Source organism: Chenopodium album, chromosome 6, assembly GCF_948465745.1.
Source record: "Chenopodium album chromosome 6, dcCheAlbu1.1, whole genome shotgun sequence".
Classification (NCBI taxonomy): domain Eukaryota; kingdom Viridiplantae; phylum Streptophyta; class Magnoliopsida; order Caryophyllales; family Amaranthaceae; genus Chenopodium; species Chenopodium album.
Window position 1 is genome coordinate 61,361,764 of NC_137839.1, and position 15,365 is coordinate 61,377,128.

Below are 15,365 nucleotides of genomic sequence, written 5' to 3' on the forward strand. Positions count from 1 at the left end.
ATAAAAAATTAAAAGAAATTCAAATAACATAAAATACTATTCAAATAACGTTCCTTTAATTTTTTTTATTGACCATTAGTAACCAAGTCCTTTAATAGTAAATGAATTACCTTTGTTTTTATTTTTATTTTTCCTACGAGTTTAGTAGTTTGATTTATAAACCGTGCATCGCACGGGCACTATGCTAATTCATACTAGTCATACATCAACTTCATCACTAAAAAAAAACCCTTTCTTCTGGTCTTCTTACTACAAATACAAACAAATAAATTATCCCCAAAACCTCAATTTCGTGAAACCTAGCCCCACCAGGCCACCACCTAACCTTACTCTCACCGTCCGCCGTCTCCGGTCACCGGACCACCGCTTTCTCACTCGCCAACCCCACCAACTCGTCGGCTCATTCCTTCGCTACTCCCCGGCTTCCGGCGTCGGTGCTCTCGGCTTGTCGGCTTCGACCGACGCTCAACAACTAAGCCGTCGAGCCGACAAAGGTCAATATCTTTACCTATTTCTGTGTGCTTATTGTTTTACACTTTGAATATTCGTTTCAAATTGGTTTAGTTTAAGCTGGATATCAGTAGAATATGGTAATGTGTTGTATTTTTGTTGTCTAATTGACTAATTCAGTATACCTGGATATTGTTTTTGACCGATTTGGATTGGTCAACCTTCGGCTCCGTTTAGTTCGTTGAAACGTAATTGTAAATTAGTTTTGGTTTGTTCGGAAATTTGAATTTAGTATTTGTTAGGACTATAGTGATATTTGAATTGTTGTTGTTAGTTGTAATGGAGACCATGGAGTGGAAGTGAATGCTGGTTGTGAGTGTTGGACTTTTGGTATGATTAATGTTGGCTTTTCAAAGACCTTTGAGATGGGTATTTGGGGACTTGGGGTTTAACTATACATACCACTTACAAGTTATCAATTCGCCGAGGTCCTCGAAACCGTGGTTTGAAAGTTTCAAATTGATTATGGTGAGGGGCTTCAATGACTACATGAAGAACTATGCCCTTATCACGGGTGTTACGAGGCTGTGAGCCTACTAGCCAGCTGATATTAGGTTCATAATTCATACAATTTATCGATCAAGACCGTTTTGTTATTTAAAAAGAAAAAGAAAATAGTGAGGCACCTCTACCTTTGGATGGTTTTGGTTAGATGTTAAATTTCTTATACTCCGTACTTGTTTTCTATTGAAATTTCTATTAAGACCTCATTTTGAAAATCCGGGATCTTTCCTTCGATAATCTTAGGTTAAGCTGATATTACTTTTAAGGATTGAATCTTAAACACTCTTTAATCGTTTGCTTTGATTGTCGAAATGTTACTAAATTAAGCTGTAGAAGTTCTGATTATGTAACTATCATCAGTATTGTGAGCTTTTTTAATTGCTTAGAATACCTTTTGGGGTGAACTTTTCTAAGGCTCTTTTTCATTCTTAACTTTCAAAGCTAAAATTCAGCTGTAGTGTTTTTCTCCTTAATTATTAAAGGTATACTGGCTAAACAAGATTTTATATTTTTAGATCTTCAGCATATTAAAATCCGATAGTCAAATTATAATTTAATTTTTCTTTATTAATATTTGTGGCAGGGGTTGTGTGATTTCTACGCTTACAGTAGGGTGAATTAGTTTTATCTCCTTTTTGGAAATAAAGGCAGATGGAGTTACATGCTTGTGAGAATGGTGTTGCTTCAACAAATCACCTTGATTATTGCAGTGATGGGTCTTGCCAATCAGAAACTTGCGATATTTACGAAAGCAAGACTTTGGGTGATGATATCATTGATGATTTGGATTCTTATATGGAGGACATACATGACCGTCTAACAATCTCAAGAATGGTAAGTGATTCAATTATCAGAGGCATGACTAATGCTGTATCTCAAGAGGCTGCTGAGGTAGTCGGTGCTAAAGAATTAGAAGTAGCTAGGCTGAAGGAAGTGCTCTGTCAGATTGGCCACAGTGAAATTGATGCATCCATTACCCTGAGTAAGCATGATGATATAGAATTGCAGGAACGTGGTATAGAGTCTCTTGGCGTACTTAATCTGTCTGTTAAAAAGCAACTGGAAAGGCTTGGACAATGTATCGCAAAGGCTGGAAATTTTGAAAAGAGCTTAATAATGAAAAATGATTTGGATGAAGCATTTTATTGTCTTAAAGCTACACTAAAAGCTTTGTGTCAACGTGTGAATGAAATTGTTTATGCACCAGAATCTTCTGTAGAAGAGTGGAAGGTGGAGTTGGATATCTGCCAAAAAGTAGAGGCAATGGTGTTCAGCTCTGTTGTTCAGGGTTTACAATGCGAATATGAAAAACAGATTTGGGATGTTAGTAATAATTTAGTGTTGAATGACAGGTTCAATGTAATTTCAAGCCTACGTCATGAACTGGACTCTATCCAAAAGTATTTTGTTGGTCCTGAAGTTGGGAATCTTAGCTCACAGGGGTCTGCTGAGATGGATCATTTTCATCGTAAGGTTTCAAGCAATCATGGTTTACCTTCTGCTGAGCTTTCGAATGGAAATGGTAAAGGCGAGGAGTCTAAAGTTTTTCTTCCTGAGAATTTTGAGACTTCTCCGCTGAAACACATGACAAAACAAGATCTCTATCAGCACTTTAGGACCGTGATAACTGAAATGAAACGAGGACATGAGTCTACTGTGCAGCAAATGACAGATGTAAATTTTTCTTTGAGGCGTGAGCTTTTGAAAGAGCGGGAACTCATGAAGGAAATAGGACCTTTTGTGGCATTTAAGAAGGATAAGGATTTTGAAAATTTGAAGAAAAAGATTCCCGAGGTTATTGCAAAGTTGGATGACATTGTTAGGGAGAAAGAAAAATTTTCTGAGTTTTGTAATCATTCCAAGGACACAATGGGTAGCATGCTTGTTGAGAATTGTCATCTCAAAAATTTACTCCGTGATAAGATAATAGAACAATCTAGGGCTGAGGAAAACCGTCAGAAAGGTCTCAAGTCTGCTATTGCTGATGAACATATCAAAGCATCTATTAGTGAAGAGGTCTATAAATGCATAATTAGGGAGATGGATGGAATGATCAACTGTTGCTCTGAAGATGGTGATGTGAAGTTTAGAATCACACAAAATGTGGGAACTCATGGAGTTTTTCACCCTATTATAATTGCCAGTGAATCAGACTATGAAGAGTTTTCATGTTTGCAGTCTTCTATTATACAACAGATTAACGGAATAATTTACCAAGAAGCGTTAGGAGATATGTCAATGGAACTCATTGGGTTAAAGGAAAAATGTCTAACGGATAGCAAAAGTTTGAATTTTCTTCAAAGGAAAGTCTTAGAAATTGAGAACGAATTGGCAATGAAGGTTGAGGAAAATAAAGATTTGAAGCATCAGATTCTTATGCTTGAAAGTTCAGTCAAAGAAAAAGAGAAATCATTGCTTGAAATTACAGCTCTCCTTGAGAAAGATAAGTTGCAGTTTACTGCAGAGCTTGATAAGTTATTACACTTGAGAGCAGAACAGGAGGCTCTTTTATTGGACAAAAATGAAGAATTAGTTTTGCTGAGGGGCAAAATAGAAGACTCTCTGAAGCAAATAGACTCTTATACACTTGAATTGTACAATTTGAAACAAGGGCTTAAATTGTCTGAAGAAAAGTTGAGGATGTCTGATGAAGAGAAGACAAAGTTGATTTCAGTCTTAGAACTGAAGCAAATTGACATAGAATTAATGAAGGAGAAAGACAATGTACACATTAAGCATCTGCAATCTCTATGCCATGTCATCCAGGGTTTATCTAAGTCATTTGGAGATTTTGAACTCAGAATAAAAGAAAGTATTGGCTGGCACAATGTGAGGTACACATGTTCTTCTTTCTTGTATTTCATATCTTGTATATTTGCGTGGGATATATGTATATGATATATATGTACTGCTGTAATTATTTGTACTACTAGAAATTTATTACCAAGTTAATAGGCTTATTCTTAATTTGATTAAGATTAGAATTGAATAATAGTGACTGAATTTTTGTCTAAAAATCAAAAGGGTTGTTTAATCTTTATGCAGCATACGCAATCAATGAAATTTGATTTCTCGATCATTATCATAGTTTGATTGACAATATATTTTGCTACTTTATGTGGAGGTCAATTAGATAGTTACTGATGTGTCTATCTTCTGACTCTTTTCTTCTTTATCTGTCATAGCAATCCATGTGTTTCACTTGTGTACTACTTTGTTGTGTGATGATGGTATGATGAGTTGCTTCAATTCCAAAGATTTATCAAATCATCTCAAATTCCAAAAAGTATTAATGTATGAAGATACTTTGTGAACAAAAAGAAATCTTGTGTCTTAAAAACAAATATGAAGTATAATACTACTCATGTCTTTCGGAAAATAATTGTCATTTTGTCCCATTGATCAGAATTAAGAATTTACAAAAACATGTGAAGATACTTGAACTCAAAACAACTAGTTTTGAACATATCAAAATAGTTTAGGCCATTATATCTCGAACATAGATATACTAATCCCCCACCTCCTTTTTCATCTGTTGTTGGGTGGGGTTGGATGCCCCCGTTTTTTCTTTATTGTGACCGTTTTTAGCTTACTTTATTCTTTTGGAAGGAAGACAGTGCACAGTGGTTGTTTTGTAAACCAATTGGAGCTTTTAGATGTTATTGTAGGTGTTGAGACAGGGATATGTAATGCCTACATAAGTTTTGCATATTTTCAAAATGCTTCTTTGGAGTTAGTTATCTCTAAAAAATAATGATTAATTTAATCTTTGTGTAGGCTGGAGAATTCAGCCTTTCAGTTACAATCTCTGATTCCCAAGGTTAATGTGCTCCGAAGGACGGGTTTCTTATACAAAGAAAGGCTGGAAAAAAAGTGTTCTGATCTTCAGAAAGCTGAATCTGAGGTATGTCCTATTCTTTTTTCTTTTTTTTTGGTTGCTCTTTGTTGTGGTGGAGCTTAAAAGAGACGGTGCATACTTCACTATCCTCTAACATCTACTCCCTCTGGTTCTACATTAGTCCATCACTTGTTTATGCACAAAGTTTTAGGTAAGTGATTCAAAGTGAGTATTATAATTTGCAACATGCAAGTGAGTTAAACTGAGTATTAAAGGCAAGTGGAGGAATATTTTATTCACATGTAAAGGGAGTGTGTTTGCATGAGGATCATGAGAAGAGAAATAATAAATAAATAAATAAAAGATAGCAAATGGGGTTAGTAGGATGAGAGAGAGATAATTAAATAAAGATTGCTATTTCCATTTAAGGATGTGATGCATTAATTTAAAACAGCCAAATAAGACAAGGAAAGTACTTATTCAGAAACAAAGAGAGTGACTGATAGCTCCAATGTTACAAGGTACGTGGTTCGATTCGATACGTGGTACAGAAACGGATACGCGGCACGCTACACATGATGAATCCGATACGATTGCTTACGAAATAAATAAATTAATAAAATATAAGGGTGATTTTTATTAATAAGATTTTGATTTGGAAAATAATATAAAACGTACTTGTATCGTTCCTAGCTTGAATTTATGTGGGTTAGTGAATTGCTTAAGAAAATAGAATACATAATATATACTTGTATAATAAAAAGCCCAAAGATTTAAGCCCATATGGAACAGAACCCTATCCGCCACACTGTAAAACAGGAGAGGAGAGAGAAAAGACTTCTCCTAAGATATAAAATCAGAAGAGAGAGAAAATACATTGGAAATATCGGGAAGAAACCATTGAACGTTGCACAGGAAGAATAACTGCTTAGCTGCTACCAGAGTCGCCTCCTTCAGCGATCCAGATCGCGAATCCCAGCGACCCAAGTCGCGTTTGTTCCACATTCCGATACGCGCGACTCAGTTCGCGATTTGTGGCTACATTCCGTGAACCTTGTAACACTAAACTTTAAAATTTTCAATGATAAATAGTTTAGGAAATTTCTATGGAGATATAAGGATGCATTAACTGTCAATTCCTGCTGTGTTGGAAAGTCCTAGTCCTGATATAAGCTAATATTGGGAATTATGAGTCTTGGGAATGTATGTAGTGCCAGAAAGTCCTGCTACAGATTATATTAGCTGATTTTGGAAAATTTAGTTGTTGCATTATCATTATTGCACTTTGACCAGAAAAGAGGACGGTAGAGTGGGGGCAGGGAAAAATTGAATTAACTATGAGTAATTATTTTTGTTATATCCTAAAACCTGTACATGGGGTTCTCATAATTTATTTGACCCGTTATGTTCTAAAAGTCATCCTCCCTTGTTGGAAGTTTTACAGTCTCTTAAGGCACACCTTTGCTCCTTAATATCTCTTTAGTGCTGCATAGAAGGATGTAAAAGTGGGCATATTAAGTATGAATCAAACATTAATAACAAAAATCCATGTGTGATATTGTCATGCATTCTTAAATTATAAAAACGGAGGAAGTATAACTGTTAGGAAATATATTTAATGCTTAAATCATCCCTTATCATATTCATATCTTTCTTGCTGTATTAATAAATTTTATACAATTTATTGTTTTGGAAAGTCACATTGGGAAAAAAAATTGTAACAAAATCGTACCTAATAAAGGAGTAATCCCCCCCCCCCCCCCCCTTCTCTCTCTCATATTACTCTGTAATGAGTAAAAAGGTCAATGTTGAAATTATACCTGTCCAATTACTTGCAGAACAAATTGATGAAAATATCATGATTCAATTCGGGTCCTCTTTAACTTTTGGTTTATTTACCATCTTAAATGTGATTTGGATGTAGGTGGATCTTTTAGGGGACGAAGTGGATGCTCTATTGAGCCTTCTTGAGAAGATATATGTAGCACTTGATCATTACTCCCCAATATTGCAACATTATCCCGGAGTAAGTCCTGTGCTTAATTTCTTTTGCATGCCCATGCTTCTAAAACTTAGTGTGGATCTCACTGAGACACACACTTGCTTTACTTCAAGAATGCGTAAACAAGTAAAAAGACTTTCTGATATAACTCAAAAGGACTTTATGTTGTAAAAAAAATTAACCATCCAAGGCAGCCATTTCTTTGGTATATTTGAAATAATTGCTGTAAACAAAGATCTGTATGTATTAGACCAGTATTATTATTAAAATTTTAACTTTAATACCGGAAAGAGGGTATGCATATTAAACTATTTAAAGGCTAGTAGAAGAGGGAGACAAACATTATTTTAGATATACCAAGCGAAGGAGGAATAAGGTGGTAGGAAATTATCTGGCTTGGCATGGTCTTGTGGAGAAGATTTGTTCTTGTAACCTGAGGTTATGGGATCAAATCTGGTATACTTTGAGAGGTCCAACATCCTACAGGAAAAGGAAAGGAATACTAAAATTTATGTCTCTCCTAATTGTAGAAGCTTGAGTCTAAACTTTGTTGGTTATGGATTGTTAACTTGAGGACGTATTTCGTGATCTTATTCTTCTGTTAGGAGTTCCTCCGTATATATTTGTACTAGGCATTGGAGGACTAGGTTTGAACATTCGTCTATTCTCTTGGTTTTCAAAGTTCACAATTTGATTTTTACTATCCCAACGCCCAACTATTACCATTGATATTTATTTAAATCTATACTAGTTAAATTATTAGAAGTTGATATTGTCAAAGTACATCAAAACAACTCTAACAAGATCCCACATGAGTGGATTTTCCTACTTTTTATATATCACAAAAAATAGTCAAAGGGGATTACATGAATAGTGTAAAAGTACTTAATGAATAAATTAGAAGATGGAAGAGTATTAACATATCTTTTTTTTTTTTGTTTTGGTGTTAGCCATTTAGGGGCTACGAAGTTTCTTATATACCAAGTTTTAAAATTAGTTTTAGCTTATAAATAGGACCTGGATTACATGCTTTCTCTGAATTGTATGTTATGGATTAACTGAATTTTTGGGAGCTTCCTAACTCAATCTGAGGACTTATACTCCCCACCTTAAGCCTAGACTAAAAGGAAAAAAAATTAGGCTTTTATTTGCGGTCTGCTAGATGGATCCTAGAGCACCAAAACCCATTTAGAGGGATTTTACTGCCCAACTTACTAGTGTGTATGGTGTATGAACCCATTTTCTTTTTCTACTAATGATAAATTAGCTTAAATATCTGAATTCAATTATGTCCTTAGAGCCTTAGATCCTTCTGCTCTTTCATAAAATTTCATCCTCATGAATTTGAAATTTTCTTATTTTGTGCCTTATGCCTACTCCAGACATTTCTATCTTTTTTATCTCTTCATTTCCCTTAACCTTGTCAACAACTGCTTCCTATTTGTAATCTTTACTTCTCTGAAATGGGATTCCTGAAATATCCTCAAAATTTTATTTGTGAATCAGTATTTGTAATGTTTTCTGTGAGAAGAAAACTTCCTAGTAACAAATTTCTAAATATTTGAAAAATATTTTCTTAGGAAATATATAGATATTAGATTGATAATGTGCCAAAAGTATTATTATATTTGTCTTCAACAGAAGTTCATAGATATTTAGTTTCATATCAAATAAAGTATCAGCCAAAGTATGACCTGGAAGTTAGAATAAATGAAAATTTTCCAATCCTATGGGCTATAGTTTTAGATGGAGCAATTTTCATATATGATTTCATTAATCCAGATTGATCCCTATTGTTTTTTTAAGCAGAGTTCTTGTTAAATCCCCCCCCCCCCCTTTTTTTTTTTAAAAAAAAAAAATTTGTGATCATAACTATTTTTCCAAAATGTGCAGATCATTGAGATTCTAAAGCTAGTTAAAAGAGAACTAAGTGGAGAGGCAGTAAAGGCTGGTTGACTGCCACTTGCTTAAATATCTTCGAGATGTTTCCACTGCCTATTGCTTGATCGGTTGTGTTTATACTTATCCAATTATCCAAGTGTGTATTGTCTGTCAGCTTAAGCAATACTCAAGTTGTTACGTCTCAAAAGTAGAGAGAGAGAGAGATGCTCTTCATGGAACAGTTTTGAAACTCTAGGCCAACCCATAAGCTCGTCCCTTTCTTCTGCCCTTCTACTTGATTCTCAGTCTTTCTTATCTCTTCATGGATCATTCTTCATCCGCTTGCTTCTCACGCCTGGATCTTGTCCTTCATCTGCTCAATTCTTGCCCAATTTGATGCAAGATTCACTGTATAGTGGTGTGCCTTGGTTGGCATGGCACTGGGTGTCCTTGACCAACTGTGAGCACGAGGATCTGCTTGGTTAGCTCTCTCATCTTGTCCATATTGTGTATAATTTTCGTTAATCTTGGATTCATTAGCAGGGCTCCAATCACAAATTAGGTATGATTTGTAAATTTACATTTTTGCCTTTTTTATTTTTATTTTTTTTGCTGCTATCTTCCTGCATGAGCAATGCACTTTTAATTTCAGTAGGGTAAAAAGCGATAGTTTGTTGTTATTTTTCTGCTGTATTCTTCTGGACTTTTTTTATTAAGATTGTTTCTGGTTCTTTCCTTTGGTGTATGAGCTTTTTGGAACCGTTTACGTTACCTGTACCTTTTTATCTGTTATACTTTCTTGTTTAGTGGTTCTGATCTAGTTTTTTCTGATTTGCTCTTCTTGATTGGGTATTAAATTTTGGTGAAACATGTTTTCGAGGACCCTTGTCTATTGGTTCTGATTCTCTGTGGCTTCAAATAACTAATATTTGCTCATCTCAGTTGTTCCTACTCTTGCTCGTATTCTGGAAAAAAAAAAAAAATCTACCTTGCTTTGCTCAATTGGATGATCTGGTTGAGCTTTAATTTTTGCAGCTGCAAATGTTCATACTTCATAAGGTTGCCCATTTCTCTTATTTCCACTGAAACTTCGCTGCTGAACACATTCTCTCTAATCTGTAATTTATGGAATTGTGGCTGTTACTATGGATATTTGATTCTCTTGCTGATTCAAATCTGTTTGGTTGCACACTTTACTGTTGTAGTTGGCATGTAGTGTGTCAATTGGTTTTCCACTATTCTTATGGTGTGGCATTTATTTTCTGTCATACTATGCCCACTAGTAATTGACTAATTTCTGTGGGTTAGCCCTAGTAGGTAGAAGAAAGATTATTAATTCCATCCTACTTTCCTGCTGACTTACCTCCTCCTAGAGCATCTTCGGATGGAAAAAGAAATGTTGATTTTCTGCCCTATATTTGACAGGATACTCAATTCAGTGTACCATGTAGGCTGTTGCTGGGTTGTGGTTATTGCTAATAATTACCTTAAATTCCAGTTGCAATTTCTTTTTGTTCCTTTGGCAAGGATTGTACTACACGTATGCTACTATTACCTGTACTGTTATTAATTACTCTGTTATATCTTATTATCTTATATGGGCATGGCACTTTGCCTTTGTTTGCATCGTTTGACTAGACATTATACTTCCTCCTTTCACTGTTACTTGCAACAGTTTGACTAGGCATTATACTTCCTCCTTTCACTGTTACTTGCAACAGTTTGACTAAAACCATGAGAGCTTTTTGGTCAAACTGTTGCAACTAAAAGTGAACGACGGAGTAAGTATATCCTTGCTCATTATTGCAAAATTTCTGCTGTCGTTCTCTTTTGTATGATGATATGCTTTGTGTCGGCTATTTAATTATGGCTAGTGTGAAGTATTTGTAATTTGCTATCCTTTTTCCTGTCTTCCAGTTCCTTTGTTTGTATATATCAGATACTGTCAAGGCTGTGAAAGCTCCAGGTAATCATCTTTCAATGAAGAACACTAGCTAGAACATTCAAGGGGCCATAATGTCCCTAAGCTTTTGGTGAAATTCTGTTTCTAAGAAAGTATGAACTATGAAAACCACCTCTGCAAATCTCAATAAAGATTAATATGACGTTAGGTTTTGACTGTGTTTAGAAACGATCAACATTTGAGGACGCAATGGGGGAGATATGGATCAACCTAAAACGCTGGCGTGACTACTTGTTTTGATAACTATACCTGTTAAACATTCGTGATTTTGACAAACTTGTTCATTCGTGATTATCAAGTAGCCGGTTGGTACTAAGCCCACCAATCAAAATGCCAAAATTTTTATTCCTTTATTGCAAGTAATAACACGCAATAGATAGTTCTATGTGTGATGAACATTTTGAACCGTGTTCTCACTATGAACTAGCGTTAATTATTAGGAAAAAAAAAGGCCATCATTAGTATTACCCAGAAAACTGGAATTGATGATTTGATGGTAATGACATTGGATCCCTACTTTAGAGAAGACATGGACAAGGACATGCCGATTACGTAGTACTCCGTATTTTTTGTTTGGTGGCCTTTAAAGTGGCCCCTTAAAATGTTGAGTCCATAAGACGAGGAAGTAATATAATAAAGCTTAAATACTGAAATAATCTAATGGAACTGCTAATACTCGAATTATGCTGCTTTGTTGATGATGGCAGTAAAAATAATTTAAGCTTAGTTTAAATAATTTAAGTGCATATAAAATAATAATAAAAATACTTAATACTCCATTAAATTAGCGAAATTAAAGTAAAGAGAACAAGGGCTTAGCCTTTATCTAATTTCACTGGATACAAAATTAAGCAATATTATATTTAGTTCACCTTATTGATGAGACTTTATTGTTTTATTTGTGAACTTTTAGCGCTATCATCAATTTTATGATGAAAAGAAGAATGAAAATTATGTATTTGAAAAATTATTTATTAAAATACGTATAAGACTAGATTTTAATTTAAGGGCCTGTTCACATATAATGAACTGAAGTGATTGATACTGAAATGAATATTTTACAAGAGAAGGAAATTAGGAGCTGAACTAATTGGAGCTAAAATGAATTGAAATTAAGCTGAAGTGAACAAGTTATAATCGGATATTTAATTAGATTTTAAAAATAAATTTAGATAAAATTAAATCAGAAATAATAAGAAAAATAAAGGTGAAATAAACATAGTCTTAAATCTAGTGTATGTTTGTGGGGTGGGGTTCAAAGGTTAGGGATATGGCAATTTTGGTAAAACATTCTCTTATCCCACGGGGAAAGAGATGGTAAAAAAGAAATAAAAAAAACCTACGCAAGTAACATCAAGTTTACACAATGAAGAGGAATGAGACATGAGACATGAGAGCGAGAATTTTAGTAATTTTTCATCCGTTATATATTATTTACAATGATTAAACATTTTTCCTATTTACTTTATGTCAAATCGTTGCAAATAATATGTAACGGAGGTAGTATATTCTTTTCTAGTTTTCTTTTTCTTAATTCGTACTAATAAAAGGTAAAACTATTACAATTTTATTAAGCTCATTAATCTTCATCAAAATATATAACGTTAATCCTTATCCCTTCCTCCTTGCCCCAATAAACAGAAATCCATAAGTTTACATAAGATAGTACAATGAAAATGAAAATTATGATTGGCTATCTTGATAAACTAAACTATTTAGCACTTAATAGGTTCAATCATCCTCCTTTTAAGGGATGCTCTTTTTCGATAATAGTCGCATAATAAACTAATACGAGTAATTATATTACACCAAGTTGGTAATGGAATGCTACTTAAGACAAATTAAAATATCATATCCCTTAATTAATTGCAACTAAAGCAGAAGTATGGTAAGACAAGTCTCCAAGAAAGAGTTGTAGGAATAATAATAATAATAATAATATGGTATAAGAAAGTGGAAAAGCCAAAAACAAAACTAAAACGTCGTCGGATGACGTTATATTATGTACTTCCATAATCCAATTGATAATTTTGATAGCAACGGAAGTGTAAATTAAGAACTCCACCTATAACATTATTATATTACAATTAGTATTTACTCCATTCACACTCATCATTACAAATATAGACAAATATATTATGTCATTATAATGGATAAGAAATTAATTAGTGGGCCAATTTGTAAAAATCATCTGAGGTAGGTATTAAAAGAATAAAAGTGCTCAAATTTGATGGATACTTACATAGTTACATTATATTAATTAATCTTAAAAAAAGTACTACATAATAAAGATGATTATATTAACCTTAAGAATGTAATACATTCAAAACATATCAAAAAGGATACTCTTCGTTTTTATAATTTGTCATATTTGGCAAATGGAATTTAATACTCTAATGATCTAATCTACTTCCAAACATAGGATGTTAGATTTGTCTTGTTTTTTTTTATCTAATTTTTTTTTTCACAAACTATTGGGTCAGTCCAGCCTGACCAAATATTTTCTCAGTCCAGCTATTATTTTTTGTACGACATTACAAACTTCTCACACCCTCATTTTCACTCACCACCACCAACAATACTCCCACTCAATCCTATTTCACTTTCTCTCTCCTCCCTCACCTTTAACCCCCCCTATTTTCTCTCTCCTCAACTTTCTACTAAATTATTACTCTATTTTATTTGTTCATAATTCATGCTTGAAATTGAAGAGGATGGTAAGGATAGTGAAAATAAATATTGTTGATTATATTTGACCATGATTTATGCTTGAATTTGCTTGTAATTGATTGAGATTCTTGATTTTTTCGAAAATAGCCCAAAAAATCGATTTAGGACTTTCTTGTGTGATGTATAATTGTTGAAATTGATGGTTCCATATGATTGTATGTTGAATTATGAGTGTTTTGATAACAAATGCATGAATTTTGGTTGAGAAATGAGCATGTTATGTTATACCCATGAGCTTAGTACGGGACCTTCAATGCTGATTCCACCATTGTTGACCTTTTAATTATTTCTATAAAATAAATTCTATTTTCTTGATTATATCATCTATAATAAGTTGGATGATATCATCCATTGTCCAGATGATACACTGTACTAGTTCCATGATATCCTTTATTAGTTCAATGATATCTTCTATTATATAGGTTTCATGATATTATATATAGTTTGGATGATATCCTCTATTGGTTCTATGATATAATATATTTGCTGGATGATATCATCTATTGCCTAAATGATATCATTTATAGGCTGGATGATAAATATATCCTTTAATGGTTATATGATATCATTTGTAGGCTGGATGATATCCTCTATTAGTTTCTTGGATGATATCCACTTAATAGAGGATATCATCCAGCCAATAGAGGATATCATTTAACCAATAGAGGATATCATCCAGCCAATAAAGGATATCATCTAGTTAGTAGAGGAAATCATCCAGCTAATAGAGGATATCATCCACCTAATGGAGGATATCATCCAAGCCATTAGACATATCATCATGTCAGTAAAGGATATCATATAGCTAATAAAGGATATTATCCAGTTAGTATTAAATATCATCCAGTCAAATAGAGGATATCATCCAATCAATAGAGGATATCATCCTGCTAATTGAGGATATCAAAAATCCGCATTTTGTCAGTTCGGATTGACGAAACATTTCGTTAGTCCGAACTAACACAATACCTTCTCTTTTTTTTTTTAGCTTGATATATTTAACTATAACTAGGGGAGCCTATGGGCGCGTTGCGTGCGACATAATAAGTTAGTCTGTTGAAGTTGTAATAGCTTGTCCAGACACCCAAAACTTATTGGGGAGGCTTTTGAATGCAGACTAAAAATAAATTGTTGACAATTATACCCTTGAGAAGATAAATGTCGTCATTTCATTTTGAACAAAGTTCTAAGCCTTTTGTTGTTGCAACATGACTTTTGTTGTGAGTTATAATATACATTTTCCATTACTTTTAGTTGCAACAATTAGAAAATTTACATACACTATTCACATTTTTATAATGGACTTTTATTTGTATTGTTTTTTTTTTTTTTTTTTTTTTTTTTTGGGCAAAATAATCAAATAGGATTTTATTAAGTTCATCTTGATTTACATATATTTTATACTATCTAATCTTTAGATTTTTACATATCTATAATAAAAAAAAAATACGAATGATTTAAATTATGCGTTGGCAAGAGTGAAAGTTAAAATGTTACAAAACGGAGAAAGTTTCAAAAGAAAATCATCCAATTAGGTGATGGCTTAAGGTCACAGGATGTGATTTCGGTGAGTCTTTTTAAAGGAAATTGTAACAAAGTGGGTTATATCCATTCTATATCCCCCTCCCCCTAGGAGGGTTATTATCAAGTTCAACAGTTTTGCCTTCTAACATGATATCAAAATGTCGTCCCAATCTTTTTGGAGGCCCTGTGCAAAAATAGAATATAAAATTTGGCTTATGAATTTTCTCTACTCACGGTATATTTTTTAATACAAGAAACAAAATCGTTGTTATCACAAATACGGAATGTATAAAGTTTGTAATTCTCCCAAAATGAAATACTTTTTAAAAGAGTTTAGTCATTTATTATATATGGCAGAAAAAGAAATGCATTAATGGTTTTGGAAATAGTAAACATTAAATAAGCATAGACAT

The 15,365-nt window shown here is 33.4% G+C and overlaps 1 protein-coding gene across 1 annotated transcript; it reads left to right on the forward strand.

The window, feature by feature from the left end:
* Nucleotides 1-227: 227 nt before the first annotated feature.
* On the forward strand, nucleotides 228-9,470 carry LOC145634973 (WPP domain-associated protein-like). Its single transcript, XM_081686294.1, has 5 exons — nucleotides 228-494; nucleotides 1,598-3,848; nucleotides 4,792-4,918; nucleotides 6,777-6,878; nucleotides 8,748-9,470. The coding sequence occupies exons 2-5, from the start codon at nucleotides 1,666-1,668 to the stop codon at nucleotides 8,808-8,810; spliced, it is 2,475 nt and encodes an 824-aa protein (XP_081542420.1). The 5' UTR covers nucleotides 228-494; nucleotides 1,598-1,665; the 3' UTR covers nucleotides 8,811-9,470.
* Nucleotides 9,471-15,365: the final 5,895 nt, after the last annotated feature.

Excerpts from the sequence above, each read along its gene's own strand:
- LOC145634973 (XM_081686294.1), top strand. The coding sequence starts at position 1,666 with ATGGAGTTACATGCTTGTGAGAATGGTGTTGCTTCAACAAATCACCTT. Across the intron at positions 4,919-6,776 it reads TTCAGAAAGCTGAATCTGAG|GTGGATCTTTTAGGGGACGA; the intron begins GTATGTCCTATT and ends ATTTGGATGTAG. Across the intron at positions 6,879-8,747 it reads TATTGCAACATTATCCCGGA|ATCATTGAGATTCTAAAGCT; the intron begins GTAAGTCCTGTG and ends CAAAATGTGCAG.